The 16,570-nt window shown below is 30.0% G+C and overlaps 1 protein-coding gene across 1 annotated transcript; it reads left to right on the forward strand.

The window, feature by feature from the left end:
• The first annotated feature begins 1,200 nt into the window (after positions 1–1,200).
• LOC112795341 (proline-rich receptor-like protein kinase PERK1) lies at positions 1,201–14,951 on the forward strand. The gene is made up of 10 exons (XM_072234570.1): positions 1,201–1,225; positions 1,928–2,073; positions 3,294–3,358; positions 7,061–7,353; positions 7,838–7,921; positions 10,901–10,971; positions 11,038–11,114; positions 11,212–11,353; positions 11,459–11,620; positions 14,814–14,951. The coding sequence occupies exons 1-10, from the start codon at positions 1,201–1,203 to the stop codon at positions 14,949–14,951; spliced, it is 1,203 nt and encodes a 400-aa protein (XP_072090671.1).
• The last annotated feature ends 1,619 nt before the right edge of the window (positions 14,952–16,570 follow it).

Raw genomic sequence — 16,570 nt, forward strand, 5'->3', positions numbered from 1 at the left:
AGCCATCATGCTTCACTGCAAAAAATACATCAACCTTCCTTCTCTTATCCTAAGTCAATTATATGAGACACTTTCTTTAGTAGTTAGCGAGATTTGACGAGGAGAATCTTCAATTAATCCATTTGGTCCTCTTTGGATCATTAATTTATGGCTTAAATCGGTGTTCAAACCTCAACTCACTGTCCCCTCTGAATTCCCAAGAACTCCCCTTGAAGGCGTTCGACTGTCTACTCTCTCATGGTCGAAACCAAAGAGTATATCTTCTATTGATTCTTTTTTCTATTTTATTAAGCAACTTCTCAACATAAAAGACAACAATAATTCTTCATATCATCCTAACCCACTGTCACGTCGAAAGAGTACTGTGGGTTACCTCCATTCTCTCACCAGCCTCAAACCGGAAAATCAAGAAGCCATTGATGAGCTATGGTCGAAAGCTTTAACTCCTCAAGTCCTTCCTGTCAAGCATCCTCATGAGTCGACCATGGCTTTGAAAAGAAAACTTATCACTTATTTTCCATAATATGTGTCGAGGTAATTTGGCCTTGCACAGGCATTACCTTCTCCTCTCTCTCTTGAAATTGGAGCCCAAATGGTTCACTATGAAGTGTCAAATTTGAAAGAATTTGACCAGATTTTGGACTTGAACTATCAAAGAGTAACTACCCAATACCAATAATATGACCTCAAATTATGCTTCCTTTCGCCGATTTTCACAAATGATGGTCGAGTATTATGAATCTCATTGCCCCTCAGTCGAACAAGTACTTTCTAACCTGGTTCTTCCTCCTGCACAGACTTTTGTTGCATAGAAGAAAACCAAAGTTGAGCACACCAACAAAATCATTGCCTTTGAAAAGTATTATAAGATAAAATGACACTTCAGAAATGTAAGGTGCGTCTTCATCAAGGCCTCAAAGATATGGGAAAAGAAAAAAAAAGGCACATTTTCATAGATGACTCGATCATTATTTTAAAGCATTATCTTGAGATCCTTTTGTTCAGAAAAAATATTTTATAAAAACGTTCAAGTTTCTCTTTTTTCCAATGCCCTTTTTATCTTGCTGATCGACTTCCCGACCCTCCTAAAAGATCCTGGAAGTAGATTATCGACTCTGAAAGAAGGAACTTCGTACCTTTGGCATAAACACAACTGTTGCCATCTATTACACAGGCACCAGGGATAAAATTCATGGTCAGATGGGAATTGCTGGATATCCTCTAGGTACCATGATTTCCTAAATGTATAATCTTTTTAAGTCCTCACTTCCCTTATAATTTCCTCATGTTCCAGCTGCTCGACCAATGATCCTAGCGGGCATTGCTCCCGACCCTAAACCGGTTGAGAAAAACTAGAAATCAGATGAGGAAGCTGCCCCCAAGAAAACAAAGTCTAAAAGGGGTTGAGGCAAAGGACGATCGAGTGAGACCACTTTGCCTTCGAAAAAACGGGGAGCCATCCTCATGGGGGATGAACCCAAGAAAATACAAAAATCTGATCCAGCTCCTCTTATCAAGATACTTTTCGCATTCTTCACCTTTGATAGTCAACCTTAGTTATGCATATTTTAATAATCTATTTTTTTTAGTCGAAACCTGCCAATTGTAGCTCGAAATCTCAAGCTGAAACGCAAAGTTACTCTGAGCGAAGTGCCAACCCATCAGGTGTCGAGGCTAAAGTTGCCCAACGTCATCCAAAGGTTACTATTTCTCTTCCTTTCTTAAATCCAATTTAGCCTACACCACCGACTGCAGCTTCCCAGGCTTCTACTGACTCCCCAATGGTAATTGTACTTGCCTTTTTTTTCTTTCTTTTTTTACAGTCACATTTTTTGCTTTATGTAACATATATATATATATATATATATATATATATATATATATATATTCCAGCAGAAATTTGGTCCTATTTTGACATCAGTTGCAGCTACTTCTACCATTTTTCCTATCCAAAAGCCAACTGATGTCGAACGTGACGAGTCTCCTATCAATGTCCTTACTTCTGAAGTCGAAGATCTAAACTTTGATGACTTCGACTTCAACTTTGCCAACATCCTTTTGGAAGCTCGACAGGTGTACTCTTTCAAAGAGACAAGAATTTTGTCCTCTTTTGGTCAAGAACCTGGAGTCCCCCAGTGCAAGACACAGCAAAAATTATTCTGACTCATCAAGAAGAAGTCACTTCTACTAAGCCGCAACTTCCACCAGGCCCCGACTCTTTAGTTGTCAAAGGGTCAACATTGTTCTCGAATGCCTCAACCATCCCTTGGAAGAGATCAATAATAATGTTAACCTGAAAGCTCAACTATTAGTCTTCCTCGATTTTCTAAACCAGAAAATTTCAACCGATGCCTTGATAGCCTTGGAAACTTTCATAGAAGACATTTACAATCACATTGCCAAGGTGGACTCTGTTGAGAAAAACTTCAACAAAGCAATTGAGACTTTGGCTATCCATGATAGACAGTTAAAGAAATGTGAAATAGCCTAGTCTCAATTTGAAGAAGTCTTATTAGAAGGTTGGGTCTAGAAAAAGATTATAGCCACTAAAGTCGAGATTTTTTAAAAAGAATTGGCTGAGTTGGAGGCAAGCAAAATCAAGGTCGAAGTTACAAATGATCTTGATCGGCGAATTCAGAAAATAAATCAGGTTCATGCATCTAAAACTTCAGGTTGTACTGCCCTTATGGAAAATGTCAATTATCAAACAATCATTGCCAAATAAGACACTGTCGAAGAAGCTGTTGCCTTAGGTCGAAAGTAGAAAGATATTAAGCTTAAGTTTAGAACATTGTTTTGAATTATCGTATTTGTTGGAACTTTGAATATGAACTTTTCTTTTGTATGCACCTTCTATACTTTTGATTAACGACAATGATATAACTTTAGATATTTATCATTTACATGCCCTATTAATCGAGTAGCTATTATATCTTTTAATTCATAAGCATTGGCATTAAATATTTTTTCGACTCTAAAAGGTCCTTCCCACAAAATATTATAGTTAGGTGAAAGACGAAAGTTAGTTATGATAATTACTGTAAATTAACGGATATTTCACTTTTCAGTTTCTAGTTATTCACTGGCTTGTTAGAGAATGCAGCCCAGCTCATTGATGTATATAAACCTTAGCGTTCTCTGTACTATGTACAATTCTCAAATTCATTCAATTCATTGACTATATATTCTATCATCTCTTTATCTTCTTGATTGTATTTTGTTTTGAATCATATTCAAGAACCTTTCAGTTAGCATATGTTTCTGTTTCACTCGATTTTGGTATGTTTCGACAGGGTGTCGAATCGAACTTGTATCAAGATCTCAATTCAGAGAGCAAATACGACTCTTCTAAAAAAGAGTAAGCTCAACTCGAAAATTACTTAGTAATTGTATTTATGAAGTGACTTGTGTCGAAATTACTAGTGGTAGATTTATAATGAATAAAGTAAAGGAATAAATTATTTAAATAAAGAAAATTCAATAAATGAAAGTGTAAAAATTTTAATGAAAGCAAAATAACAACAAAAGTGCAAAGAAATGAAAGAAAATTAATCAAACAAATAAAAGAAAACAAATTAAAAATTGACTTCTAACACTCATATGCACTTGTACTCTATGTTCTTCCGTTCCGTCATTAAGATTGAGAATTTTATGGCTTTATCTGATGATCTAATTTTCTCCCAACCTTTTTAGGTTTCTCATATTTATAGATTATAAGAATGGACTAGCTTCTGAATAATCTTGACCATAATCTGATTCTTTTTTTTTTTTCTAAAGCCACGACTTTACCTTGACTCTAAATTCTCATGGTGACTCCCCACATTCTATCTTACTTTGTCCTTCAAGCTTCACTTTCTGACAATGTGTTCATATTTATCACGTGATGTTTTCTGGTTTCAATTTTGTTTTTTTTACCCCTCCCGTTATTAAAACTTTCGACCTATACGCAAAGAGGAATTCCTCTACAACTAGCCATCTAGATCACACTTTTGCTTCTCTATATCCTCTGATCGAACTTTTTATAAGTCAAAAAACTTATATTAACCATTTCTATTCTTATTAGTGAGTTCTTGAACTCAGATATTTGTTTGGATGAGGAAAAATTGTTCACATTAACAAGGTAGTCCTAACGTTGGTTTGATGGATGATTTTCCATCTTAAAATAAGTGCATTCAAGTCCGAGACGTAGCTAGATGTAATCCATTTTCCTTAATTTCCTATGTGCATGAGTAATGATCAATGAGTATGCAATAATGATCATTAGACATTTTGAATAGAAATACGGAATGGTATTATAGTACTCAAAATCAAAATCCATAAATCAAATTTATATTTATAATAAAACAAATTTGCAATCATAATCAAATTCCATTACCGTAAATTCATCCAATTTTTTTGTTTGTCGAGCAAAAGTTGTTTTTGCTATAAAAGTTAGAATCGGGACTGACATCCGGGGCTTGAAAATTTTTCAAGGCCCAACAAAGAAAAACTGCGAAGGTTTAATTTCTTATAGTTTTCAAGGCTTCACTAAAGGAAATTACATTAAAGTTACGTTGAAAAAGAATAAAATAACATGTTTAACCTTTCGAAGTTCATAATCCATTCCTCACATTCTCTATTACTTTGAATTTCGAAAAGACATTTAGGAATGTATTAGAACAAAAATATTTTTAAATTGCGACCTCTCATGTGTCTTTCTTTGAAGGAATAGAAAAGGACGCACCAGTTCTATTAGTTCCTTTTTTTTTCGATAGTTTGAAGTAAAACATCGATCCATACGGAGAGAAGAATTCATGATATAATTTATATTCAATTAATTAATCCCCTTCAGCATAATTATCAAGGATAATCACTCTTCCATAAGTCAAAACTCTTCTTTTTTGGGGTTTTATTTAGTTTCAAAAGGTTAAACTATTTCGATAAGAGTTGAAATTAAAGTGCATCAGAAATATTTTTCGTTAATATTTTAATAGTTAGCTCATGTCAATTTTTAGGTTGTTTGAAAGATAAATCACAAAAAATGCATTTGAAATATTTTATTATTAATAAAAATATTCTCAACTTTTGTTATCAATAAAAATATATTTAAACTATTTAAAAATGTGGTAAAAATACACATGTGTGAACAAAGAGTTTCTATATTAACTGGAGAGAGTGATTTGGCAAAAAGAACTTCTTATGTATGTGCCATAAGTGAGATTCTAATATTAGTAAGTCACATAATATTTTTTATTAATAGTGCAGTTTTTTATCACAACTAAGTATTTTTAGCATATTTTTAAAATTATTTAAAAATATTTTTATTAATAATAAAATTTATAGACATGTTTTTTTAGTGCTAAGATAATCGGAGTGCATCTTTTATAATTTACTCTCGCAGTCTCGCTTGAATGTATTATTATTATAAGCCGGTTGATGTTGATGATACTTGCTACTTGTAGGTGAATAATCATAACGGTTTTTTTATTTAAATAAAAAAAATACTTTTTTACTATTTTAAACTGAAATAAGTAGATGAACAGATCAACAAAATTAAACATTATGTTATATTTTCGTAATCAGTTCAACTAGGTATCCTTTAAAAGTTGTACAATATTCAGCCTTTTATTACAATAATTTAAAAAAAATAAAATAAATATATCTAAAAATTTTAAATAGATTTAGTGTCTTTTTAAAATTAAATACACATTCAAAATACAAACTAAATAAAACTGAAATTTAAAATTTAAATTTAAATTTTAAATTTCTATTTTAAATTTAATATATTTAATTATTAATATATTATAATTACAATTTAAATACACATCCAAAAATCAAATTAGTTATAATTCAAAATTTTGAATTTAAAATTTTAAAATAAATCTTAAACCGTTTTAAAATTTTGGATGTGTTTCAAACATGTTTTGTATATAAGTCAATAATTTTAGATGTGTAATAAATGAAAAATAACCAATATTTACAAACATACATTTTAATAATTTTAAAAGCATTAATGTTCAAATAAGTAACGATAAAATTCAACAAATAATAAAAAAAATGAGAAATATTAGATGAATTTTATTGAATAAGATATAAAAAAAATTAATTTTATATTTAATGTTTAAATTTAAATTTTTGATTTATGATTTTGGATGTGTTTTAGAAATATTTTTTGTATCACTTAATAATTTTAGATGTGTTACAATTGAAAACAAAATCGAATTTTTACAAACAAGCATTTTAATACTTTTAAAAGCATTAATATTAAAATAAGTAACGGAAAAATCTAACTATTAAAAAAAGAGAAATATTAGATGAGTTTTTCTCGAATAAGATATAAAAAATTAATTTTATTTTTAATGTTTAAATTTAAATTTTAGATTTATAATTTTGGATGTGTTTTAAAAATATTTTATGTATACTTTAATAATTTTAGATGTGTTACAATTGAAAAAAAAATAATTTTTACGAACATACATTTTAATAATTTTAAAAGCGTTAATATTCAAATAAGCAATGAAAAAATTCAAAAAAAAATAAAAGAAAGAAAGAAAGAAAGAAAAAAATAAAGAAGAAGAAAAAAATATTGATATATACACTGATTATTTATTATTTAATTCAAATATTGATATAATCTTATTAAAATAATGATGAATGAGTTTTGAGTTAGTATGTAAGTCACTCGAAATAGAAACAAAATAGCACGACTCATCTAATAATAATAATAATAATAATAATAAAATGTTAAATATGAAATAATAAATTTACCAATAGAGAAATAATACTCTTCTATAAAAAATTTTGTAAAGAACATAGAGAGAGAAGAAAAAAAAAGAACGTACACGAGAGAGGGAAGGGGGACGTGCAAATAAATAAAAAACTAATAAAATAACTATTTTATGAAGTAAGTAGGAAGTTAGAGAAATTCTAGTATTTGAAATTTAAATTAATTTTAATTACCAACATGTTTAGCTACAAATTAGGAATGTCTTTTAACTAAAATTTATTTAAATAATATTATTTAAATTTAAAGGCTGAATAAAGGCTGAATTTTAAAGGACACATAGCATTTTCCATTCAGATACGAGGAGTTGGCAGTTGCAACAGATGGGTTCTCGAAAGCAAATTTACTTGGAGAAGGTGGATTCGGTTATGTCCACAAAGGACTCCTTCCAAACGGCAAAGAGGCTGCCATCAAACAGCTCAAGGATGGAAGTAGGCAGGGAGAGCGTGAATTCCAAGCTGAAGTAGACATAATCACTCGGCTTCATCACAGGAATCTCGTTTCTTTGCTTGGATATTGCATCGCCGACCACCATAGACTTCTCGTCTATGAATTTGTTCCAAACAATACATTAGAGTTCCATCTACATGGTATTTTTTAAAAGTTGAATAATACAATTGTATGTTAGTTTTTACTTTTTACTTTTTACTTGCAAAGATTGTGTATAAATTAAAAAAATTATCATGTATATTTTTTAATAATATAATTATTATAAAATATTACAGAACAATCATATTAGATATATATTAAAATTAGTCACTATTATAACATATAAAATATATATTAAAAATAAGTTAAACTATAAATATATTTTTATATAAATATATAATACATAATTAATTTTAATAGTTAATTTTAGTATATAAATAATATTTTTTATTATATAAATATACTAGTAAAAAGTCATAGAAAAATTATATTCGAGTATCAAAATCTTATCGGTTTTTACCAAGAGATTTTCTATAATAGTACAAATAAATAACAATATTAATAAAATTGTTTTATGGTTGCATTAATAACTTTTTAATGGATCGGATATAAATTATAATGGCTATTCACTTATTTGAACTACAGGGCAAGGTCCTACTATAGATTGGCCTACAAGAATGAGGATTGCTCTAGGAGCTGCTAAGGGAATAGCATATCTTCATGAGGAATGTATGTCCTTTCATATGAAATTTAAAAGATTTTACTTCTTGGATATATATATATATATATATATATATATATATATATATATGACTCATTCAACATTATTAATGGATATTTAATTAATTTTTTAACTAAATATGAGGATATTATTCATATTCAAATTCAAATACAATATGTCACCAAAAAAATTCAAATACAATATTATCGAAGAAAATCTCATATCCTAAGTTATTCAAACTGTGATGTTAATAGTTTGATCAGGAGGAATTAAGAGAGGAAGAAAAATAAGTTATTTTCATTGTTAAAGAGAACAAAAAATTTCCTTAAAAAATATTTGTTGAGTTATTACATTTTATATACTATGTATTATTTAGGTACTCTCACTAAAAAATAATTACAATAGTAAGCTTGATAAAAAATAATCTAAGTAACATGGTGAAAGGGAGGAGGGTGAGGATGAGGAGGGGTGGGGGGAGCGGAAGTGAGGTCATTGATACTTGTGTTCTTCTTGAGAAAACGAAGCGAAGAGTGTAATTTTACAAGGAAAATTCTATGGTATGAATTGTAAAAAACATGGATCTTAGGTGTTATACTTTCTTGTGTGAGTGTTAGAGAAAATTTAATGACAGTTTTAGCTGATGCAGAGTGGTTGCTAAACTATACTTCTATTTTCATTTTTTGTCATTGTTGCATTTTTCAAGCGAACAGGTAACTAGATATCTGATTATATATATGTACATATTCTAAAAGAAATAAAAAAATCTTATGTCACAAGCTATTCAAGCATTAATGTTAATGGTTTGATCAGAGGGATTAAGAGAGGGAGAAAAATAAGCTGATTTGAAGAGAATGAAAAATTTCCTTAAAAAATATTTGTTGAGTTATTACATCTTATATACTATGTACTATTTAGGTACTCTCATTAAAAAATAATTACAATAGTAAGTCTATTATTGATAAAAAAATAATCTAGATAACATGATGAATGAGAGGAGGATGAGGATGAGGAAGGGTGGGGGAGCGGAAGTGAAGTGATTGATACTTGTACTCTTCTTGGGAAAAGGAAGTGAAGAGTGTAATTTTCTAAGGTAAATTTTATGGTATGGATTGTAAAAAACATAGATCTTAGGTGTTATGCTTTCTTGTGTGAATGTTAGAGAAAATTTAGTGACAGTTTCAACAACTGATGCAGAGTGGTTGCTAAACCATACTTCTATTTTTAATTTTTTTCATTGTTGCATTTTTCAAGCGAACAGGTAACTAGATATCTGATTTTATATATGTACATATGCTAAAAAATGAAGAAAATCTCATGTCCTAACCTATTCAAGCTGTAATGTTAATGGTTTGATTAAGAGGGATTAAGAGAGGGAAAAAAAATAAGTTGTTCTCATTGTTAAAGAGAATACAAAATCTTCTTAAAAATATTTGTTGAGTTATTACATCTTATATACTATGTACTATTTAGGTACTCTCAAAAAAAATAATTACAATAGTAAGTCTATTATTGATAAAAAATAATCTATAACAGTTATGTTTAGATTTTTTCATTGGTTGAAGAACAAAATTGTTATTTGCATATAAAAAATTAATAATCAATTTAGTTTTTATGTATTTGTATATGAATATATATATATATTTTGTTTAATTCATTTTGAGTATATCTTATGACAACTATATTAAGTATACATCAAAAGTAATCATAAAAAATAGTTATTAGTAATATAAAATAGTGATAAGTACTATTTTAATTTTTATAATTTACGGTCAAAATCAAATTCTTTTCTAACTTTGTTTTTAATTTAAAATCATTCTTAACATTTCATTTGGTATTAAATCATTCCTTTAACTATTTTACTAACCCTATCTTTTCACCTCTCTGATCCCAAATCTTATTTTCTTTATCTCCACCATCATAACCCTAGAAAATTTTAAAAAATTCTAAAAAATCCTGAAAAATCCTAGAAAAGTTTTAGAAAAATCCGAAAAAACTTTAAAAAATCCTAAAAAAACCTTAGAAAATCCTAGATAAATCTAAAAACCTTAGAAAATCTCAGAAAAAAATATGACTCAGGGTGAACAAAATAGAGAGAGATAGAGAGAGAAAGAGTGCTCCCACAGTAGTTTCCATCGCAACTGAAGGAGGTCGCTGCCGAGCTGCTCCCCTTTCTACGTTGATGCTGCAACCACCTTCTCCATAATTTGCTATGACTCTTTCTTTATTGTGTCCTTCTTATAGCGTAAGAGTTCACCCTCGAAGTTATTGGAAGCTGTTGTTATTGTCTTTGGAACTTGTTTGCCGGGTCTAGTAGGAGTAAAGGCGCAGCGTCTCTCAAAGAGATAGCCTTCTCTGGTGATAGCAGTGGCAAAGCATGGACTTTGCTGTTTCTGCTTCTTTATGTATCTTGTTTGTTTCTTTATCTTTAATTGATGAATTTTTTCATTCTTTTTTATTTTAAAAAATCTAAATTTTTTGTTATTGTTGTTGAATTTGAAATATTTAATGTTATTGATTAAAAAAAAATTGAGGTGTTGGTGATGATGGTAATGAATGTAAAAAGGAAGGCAGTGGTGGCGATTACAGGGTAAATATGGTGTAATGAGATATTTTTAGTTTTTTAAAAAAATTATTATCTTTAAAAGACAATTTTAATACTAAATAGAACATGGAGAATCATTTGGAACAAAAAAGTTAACAATATTTTGATTTTAATCTTAAATTTTAGAGACTAAAATAATATTTATTTTTATAAAATACATATTAAAATATAAATACGTATTATATGAAGATTAATTTTAATGTAGGTATAATATTTTAATCTAATAAATAGCAAAAGTCTATTCATAATAAACTGCTACGATATATGCAGTTTCAGTGGATCGGAGAGAATCCGCCCTCATACTCTATGCATTAGAATGTGATTTCTTCGTTAACTACTACGATGCCTATCAAGTATCAACGTATAACGATTTTTGTATTTTCAGGTTATCCCAAGATCATCCATCGTGATATCAAAGCTGCTAACATTCTCCTCGATTTTAATTTCCAAGCGAAGGTGAGCAAATGATCAATTTATCCATTCGATGAACTTGATGAACAACCCCTTGCATTGTGTCTGCAGGTTGCTGATTTTGGGCTTGCAAAGTTTTGCCCGGATATGAATACGCATGTTTCCACTCGAGTGATGGGAACTCTAGGGTACATTATTACAACACATCCATCTTTTTCTCTCTTCACAATTCTTCATCAATTCAACCATAACAATAAAATGCTCATGCATGAATTGTTAGGTCAGGTATGTAGCTCCTGAATATGCTTCCAGTGGAAACCTCACCGAAAAGGCCAACGTTTTCTCCTTCGAAGTCATGCTTCTTGAGTTAATTACTGGCCGCCGACCAGTAATTGATTCACATCATACTTTCATGGAGGTTAGTTTGGTACAAACGCTAATGTACTATTATATTTGTACATATATAATTATTCATGTATCTTTTTCTATTAGTTTAATCTTTTCACCGAAGTGGTTTTGTGAATTCTGGCAGGCAATGCCTTTACTAACAAAGGTTTTGAAAGACAATAATTTTGAAGTTGTAGCTGACCGAAAGCTCCAAAATCAGTATGAACCAACCGAAATGGTTTCCATGCTGGCCTCTGCAGCTGCTTCTATACGATATGAAGCAAAGCTTCGACCAAAAATGAGCCAGGTAATAATAAAATAGTCATAATTTTGACTTTTATTAACAAAGGTTTAACTTGTAAGTTCACATCAAATTAAATAAGAAATTATATGGACACATGCACATCTCATTTATACTATCAAGAATAAAGGTTAGAAAGTGTAGGAAGTTGAGAACTGTTATGGTAGTTAGTGCCTTAGTGGTTAATCTGCTAAATAGGAAAAGTTTGTTATGGCTGTTTGACTTGTTGCTAGCTAAGGCATCTGCTTGCATTCTTGTATAAATACTTCACATCTTTGTAGAAATCTAGTTAAAAATAAGGACCACTCTTACAAAAGATGCAAGAAGCGTCTTTTTCTAAAGACATAAAATCTCCACCAATTTATACTCAACATATAGCAATAGTCAAATTTAGTTCATCTTTAATGATTTTTTATTACGAACTGTTTTTTTTATTTGAACTAATTAATGATATTAGACAAAGTGAATTGTTGTAATTTCTTTTATAGAAAATAACTATAATGCCCCATTTATATATTTATTAATTTTAAAAACCCTCAGACTCTCTCTACCTCTTTTCTCACTGTCATCTGCTACCCTCATTCCTTCTCACTCTCTTGTAACAAATTACCACCTTTACTCCTCTCTAGTCTCTGCCGTCACTGCCGTCTAGACCAGCAACCGCCATCGTTCTCAGTCTTTCTCTTCACGTCGTACTCACTGTTCAGTCTCTCAACACCGTCCTTCTACCTCTTCTATGCATCGTTCTCTCTATCAACACTGTTATACACCCGTGTTGTTCTCACTCCTAAGTACCATCGTTTTCAACAGACAATAGATAAATAGCAATAAATTCAAAATTTAGTGATGATAATCAGTAATAAATTCATCTGAGTAATGATTTTTAACAACAACAAAAAAATTAACTAAAGAAACCTTAACTAGTGCAAACTAAAGAAAAATACAAATTCATAGTAATGTGGTAAACAAATCAAATAAAAAAATGATGAGATCAAAGGTGTAGCTGACAGCTGCATTGTATAAGAACAATAATAAATATAAGTTGAGAAAGACTCCAAACAAACTATCAACTCCAACAACTCCATATACCACATCAAATTAAATCTAACTACAAGTAAAATAAAAACTAAACACCCCATTACAACAATCAAGAGACCAAGTAAATTAAGAATAAAAAAAGGCCAAAGTATCCAGAAATTTCGACATAAATAACCTATTTAAAATAAAATAAGGTTACTCACAAGTTTTAGATTATTCACAAAATTAAAGTGCAGGAGTGTAATCTTTAGTAGAATCAAAATTTTTATTTACATAAACCTTCTCCCACAAAATCAAAATCTTTTACAATATGAAAGATAGAGGCATTCATTTTATTAAAATTAAACAATAAAAGATAAAATACTAGTGACTACTATAACAAAAAAAAGATTTAATTTAATGTGATTGATTGAAATAAAGCAAAATATGAGAAGAGGAGTATGCAAAGCAGAGAAGCGGAATTACCAGAACAAGAGAAGTTGCCATAGCAGAAGGAAAGACAGAGAGACGGACGAAAGAGAGAATGCAAGCATAGACGGCGGAAAGGTGAGGCAGAGAGGCACCTTGGAGAGATTTGGTTGGCGGTGCAGGAGCAGAAAGGAGTAGTAGCAAGAACGCACGAGAAGAAGTGAGAACGGAGCAGCGATGCCGACACCAATAAGGCCGGTGATAGCGACACCGACGTTCAACCACAGGAAAGAAAAGGAAGATAAGAAGCGGGAGAAAGGTGGCTGTCTTAGAATTGGGTATAGGTTTTCATGGCAGTGGGAGAGTAACTCAGTGCGGGTCATAAAAAATGGATTTACATTTTATAGATTCTATTACAATAAATCAGTTTTTTGTGGTTTGAGAAAGTATAAGGAGTCAATAGAATATTTGTACAATATGAATAATGGAGGTTTAGAGAATATTAGAGATATAACCATTAGCGTTACCTTTTTCCATCAGCTAAAGTTTTTGGGATGAGTAGTATCATGACATGATATTAGAACTTTAGATTCGAAAGGTCAAGAGTTAGATATTTGGTGAACCCTAAAATCAGTTTAAGTTTTTGGATCGGACCATTTTTTTGTTTGAATTCGTGAACAAAATCAGTTGGGTTTAAGTAATAAAGGGATAGAACTTGGCAACTCCAATTATAGAGAAACAAAAAGCAACGAGCTTTCATTCTTTTTAATCGAACATTGGCTCGAGGCATTTTCTCTACCCCTTCTTACCCTGAAAAAGCAGGGGCACCTTGCGTCCTTGAACCGATAACCATCTTTCGGCTAACCTAGCCTCCTCCGGAACGAATACGTTTATTTTTCAAATGATTCATATCATCAAGTGTACCCATTCCAAATTTCATTCCAATCAAATGATCGGCAGCGCCCCAAGGGCGCCATATTCTAGGAGCCTAAACTATGTGATTGAATAAATCCTCCTCCATCTGTTGCGGGTCGAGGACTCTCTCAACCATTTATGCGTTGGAGAGACCGTTTCTTATTTTGTGCCGAAGCAATTTTTAAATCCCAGGCCGAAACTGGTGAAATCAAAGGGCAGTAGGGATGAGTAGTTTCATGACCTGAGATGTTTATTATCCTAGTATTCGGATGATTATTCTGAATAGTATGAGTGATGTTCATTTTATAACTCAATAGTCCATTGTACCCATTATACACTTAGACCATTGGCTCCATAGCATTACTCTTGTGGTTTTTTTAAATTTAAGTTGTTAAACTGGTTTAAAAATATATCCAATCATATTATAACACTTAAAAGCATCAATATAAAAAGTATTTTAGATCGACTTTATGTTAGTATTACCATTTATGTGATTCTTTTTGTTAGTTTAAATCTATGAATAAAAAAAATATAAGACAAATAAAAAATTTTGTTCATGTACATATTTTGTTTATGATATAATAAAATATTTTTTTTAATATTTTATCTATCACTTTTAATAATTAAAAAGAAAAGTGTACAACACAAGTGCATATAACATTCTTCAAATTAAATATGTAAAAGGTCTATTTATAATGGTTTCTTTTTCGAAAAAAGAAATTATTTTATATTCAATAAAATATATTTTATATAATTATAAAAGTTTTTTACCATATTTTTTTTAAAAGAAAAAACTATGTTTTATTATTTTAATGATCCTTGCATGTATGTGTTGCAGATAGTTCGTGCTTTGGAAGGAGATGCATCTCAAGTAGCTGAGTTCACTTCTAATGTATTATGCTTAGAGTCTGAGGCTGCTACATACAGACGAGAAATGATTAAAATCATTTTCGACATGAGTGGATCCACGAGTTAATTAGTGACACAAATACAATATTAATGAACCCGAAGAAGATTATATATTCACAAGAGTTTCTCACCCTCAAAACAGGTTAGGTGATTAGTGTAATTAAGTTTTGTTTTCTGCGATGAGAGCTAGGTTTCTTTTATAATTAACAACTAAGATTATACTATCCAACAGATGTAAATTAACCATACAGACCAAAAACAGTGTGTGTCATATAGTACATACTACATCGATTGTCGATCTATTAAAGAAGCTAAAAATTTGAACTTTAATTTATCTTGGATGCATACTATAAATATTACGTAAACAGCTAATATGTACACAAGTATTTAGAAAACCATTACAAATAATTTTATTTTGCAATAGTTATACATATTAATTGTTGATAGTGTGATATTTCAAACATTTACTAAACTGTCAACCCTAGTTGGCATACCTTAATGGATTTTTTTCGGTACTATGTACGATTCTCAAATTCATTCAATTCATTGACTATAATATTCTATCATCTCTTTATCTTCTTGATTGTGTTTTGTTTTGAATCATGTATTCAAGAATCTTTCAGTTAGCATATGTTTCTTTTTTTTATTAGTCAGTTCTTGAACTAATTAAGATGTTTGTTTGGACGAGGAAAAATTGTTCACATCAACAAGCTAGCCCTAACGTTGGTTTGTTGGATGATTATTTTCCATCTTAAAATAGATGAGTTATGTGGTATTTTTGTTATGGTGTCTAAATTGTCTAATTTTTTTTAAATAAAAAATAAAATATTTAAAATAAAAAATAAATTACATAAAATTTATTAAATATTATTTATTTATTTTTTTTAATAACTTAGATACAAAATAATAGACACCGTAATATTCACCCTTAAAATAAGTGCATTCAAGTTCGAGATATCATTTTTCCTTAATTTCCTATGTGCATGAGTAATGATCAATGAGTATGCAATAATGATCATTAGACATTTTGAATAGAAATACAGAATGGTATTATAATACTCAAAATCTATAAATCAAATTTATATTTATTATAATCAAATTCCATTACCGTAAGTTCATCCAATAACTTTTTTGTCGAGCAATAGTTGTTTTCTGCTATGAAAGTTAGAATCGGGACTAGCAACCGGGGATTGAAAAATTTCAAGGCCCAACAAAGAAATACTGAGAAGGCTTCTTTTAGTTTTCAGGGCTTCACTAAAGGATTTAGCCCACCAAATAGATCCAAAGGGTCCAACAAAAGACATGGAAATTTTTTTTACTACCGAGCAAAAACATGTAGTTCTTCTTTTCCTTCTTTTTTTTTTCCCTTCTTATTCTGGTAATTGAAAAGAAATACTTTCATTAATCCATTCTTTCAAAAATAAGTATCTGCTGTATAATTAGCGAAGGGTATTTTATATGTTAAAACTCCGCCTATGCTACATCCTACCAAAAATAAAAAAATTTAAGTATCTTGAGTGCATTATACAAAATAATAGAAAGATTGAATAAAATATAAATCATAGGATCCAAACAGATTGGTCAAAATAGCAGAGTGCGTCTGAATTTATATGTGACAAAAAAATGCTTTTAAAATTTAAAGGTAAATTCTATTGCACTACTATCAGATCGGCTATGCTTTATGTA

The sequence above is a fragment of the Arachis hypogaea genome, chromosome 4, assembly GCF_003086295.3.
Source record: "Arachis hypogaea cultivar Tifrunner chromosome 4, arahy.Tifrunner.gnm2.J5K5, whole genome shotgun sequence".
Classification (NCBI taxonomy): Eukaryota; Viridiplantae; Streptophyta; class Magnoliopsida; order Fabales; family Fabaceae; genus Arachis; species Arachis hypogaea.

Coding starts and splice junctions, on each gene's coding strand:
- LOC112795341 (XM_072234570.1), top strand. CDS start 1,201: ATGGGAATTGCTGGATATCCTCTAG. Junction 10,972..11,037: donor ATTTTAATTTCCAAGCGAAG/GTGAGCAAATGA, acceptor TTGTGTCTGCAG/GTTGCTGATTTTGGGCTTGC. Junction 11,115..11,211: donor CGAGTGATGGGAACTCTAGG/GTACATTATTAC, acceptor TTGTTAGGTCAG/GTATGTAGCTCCTGAATATG.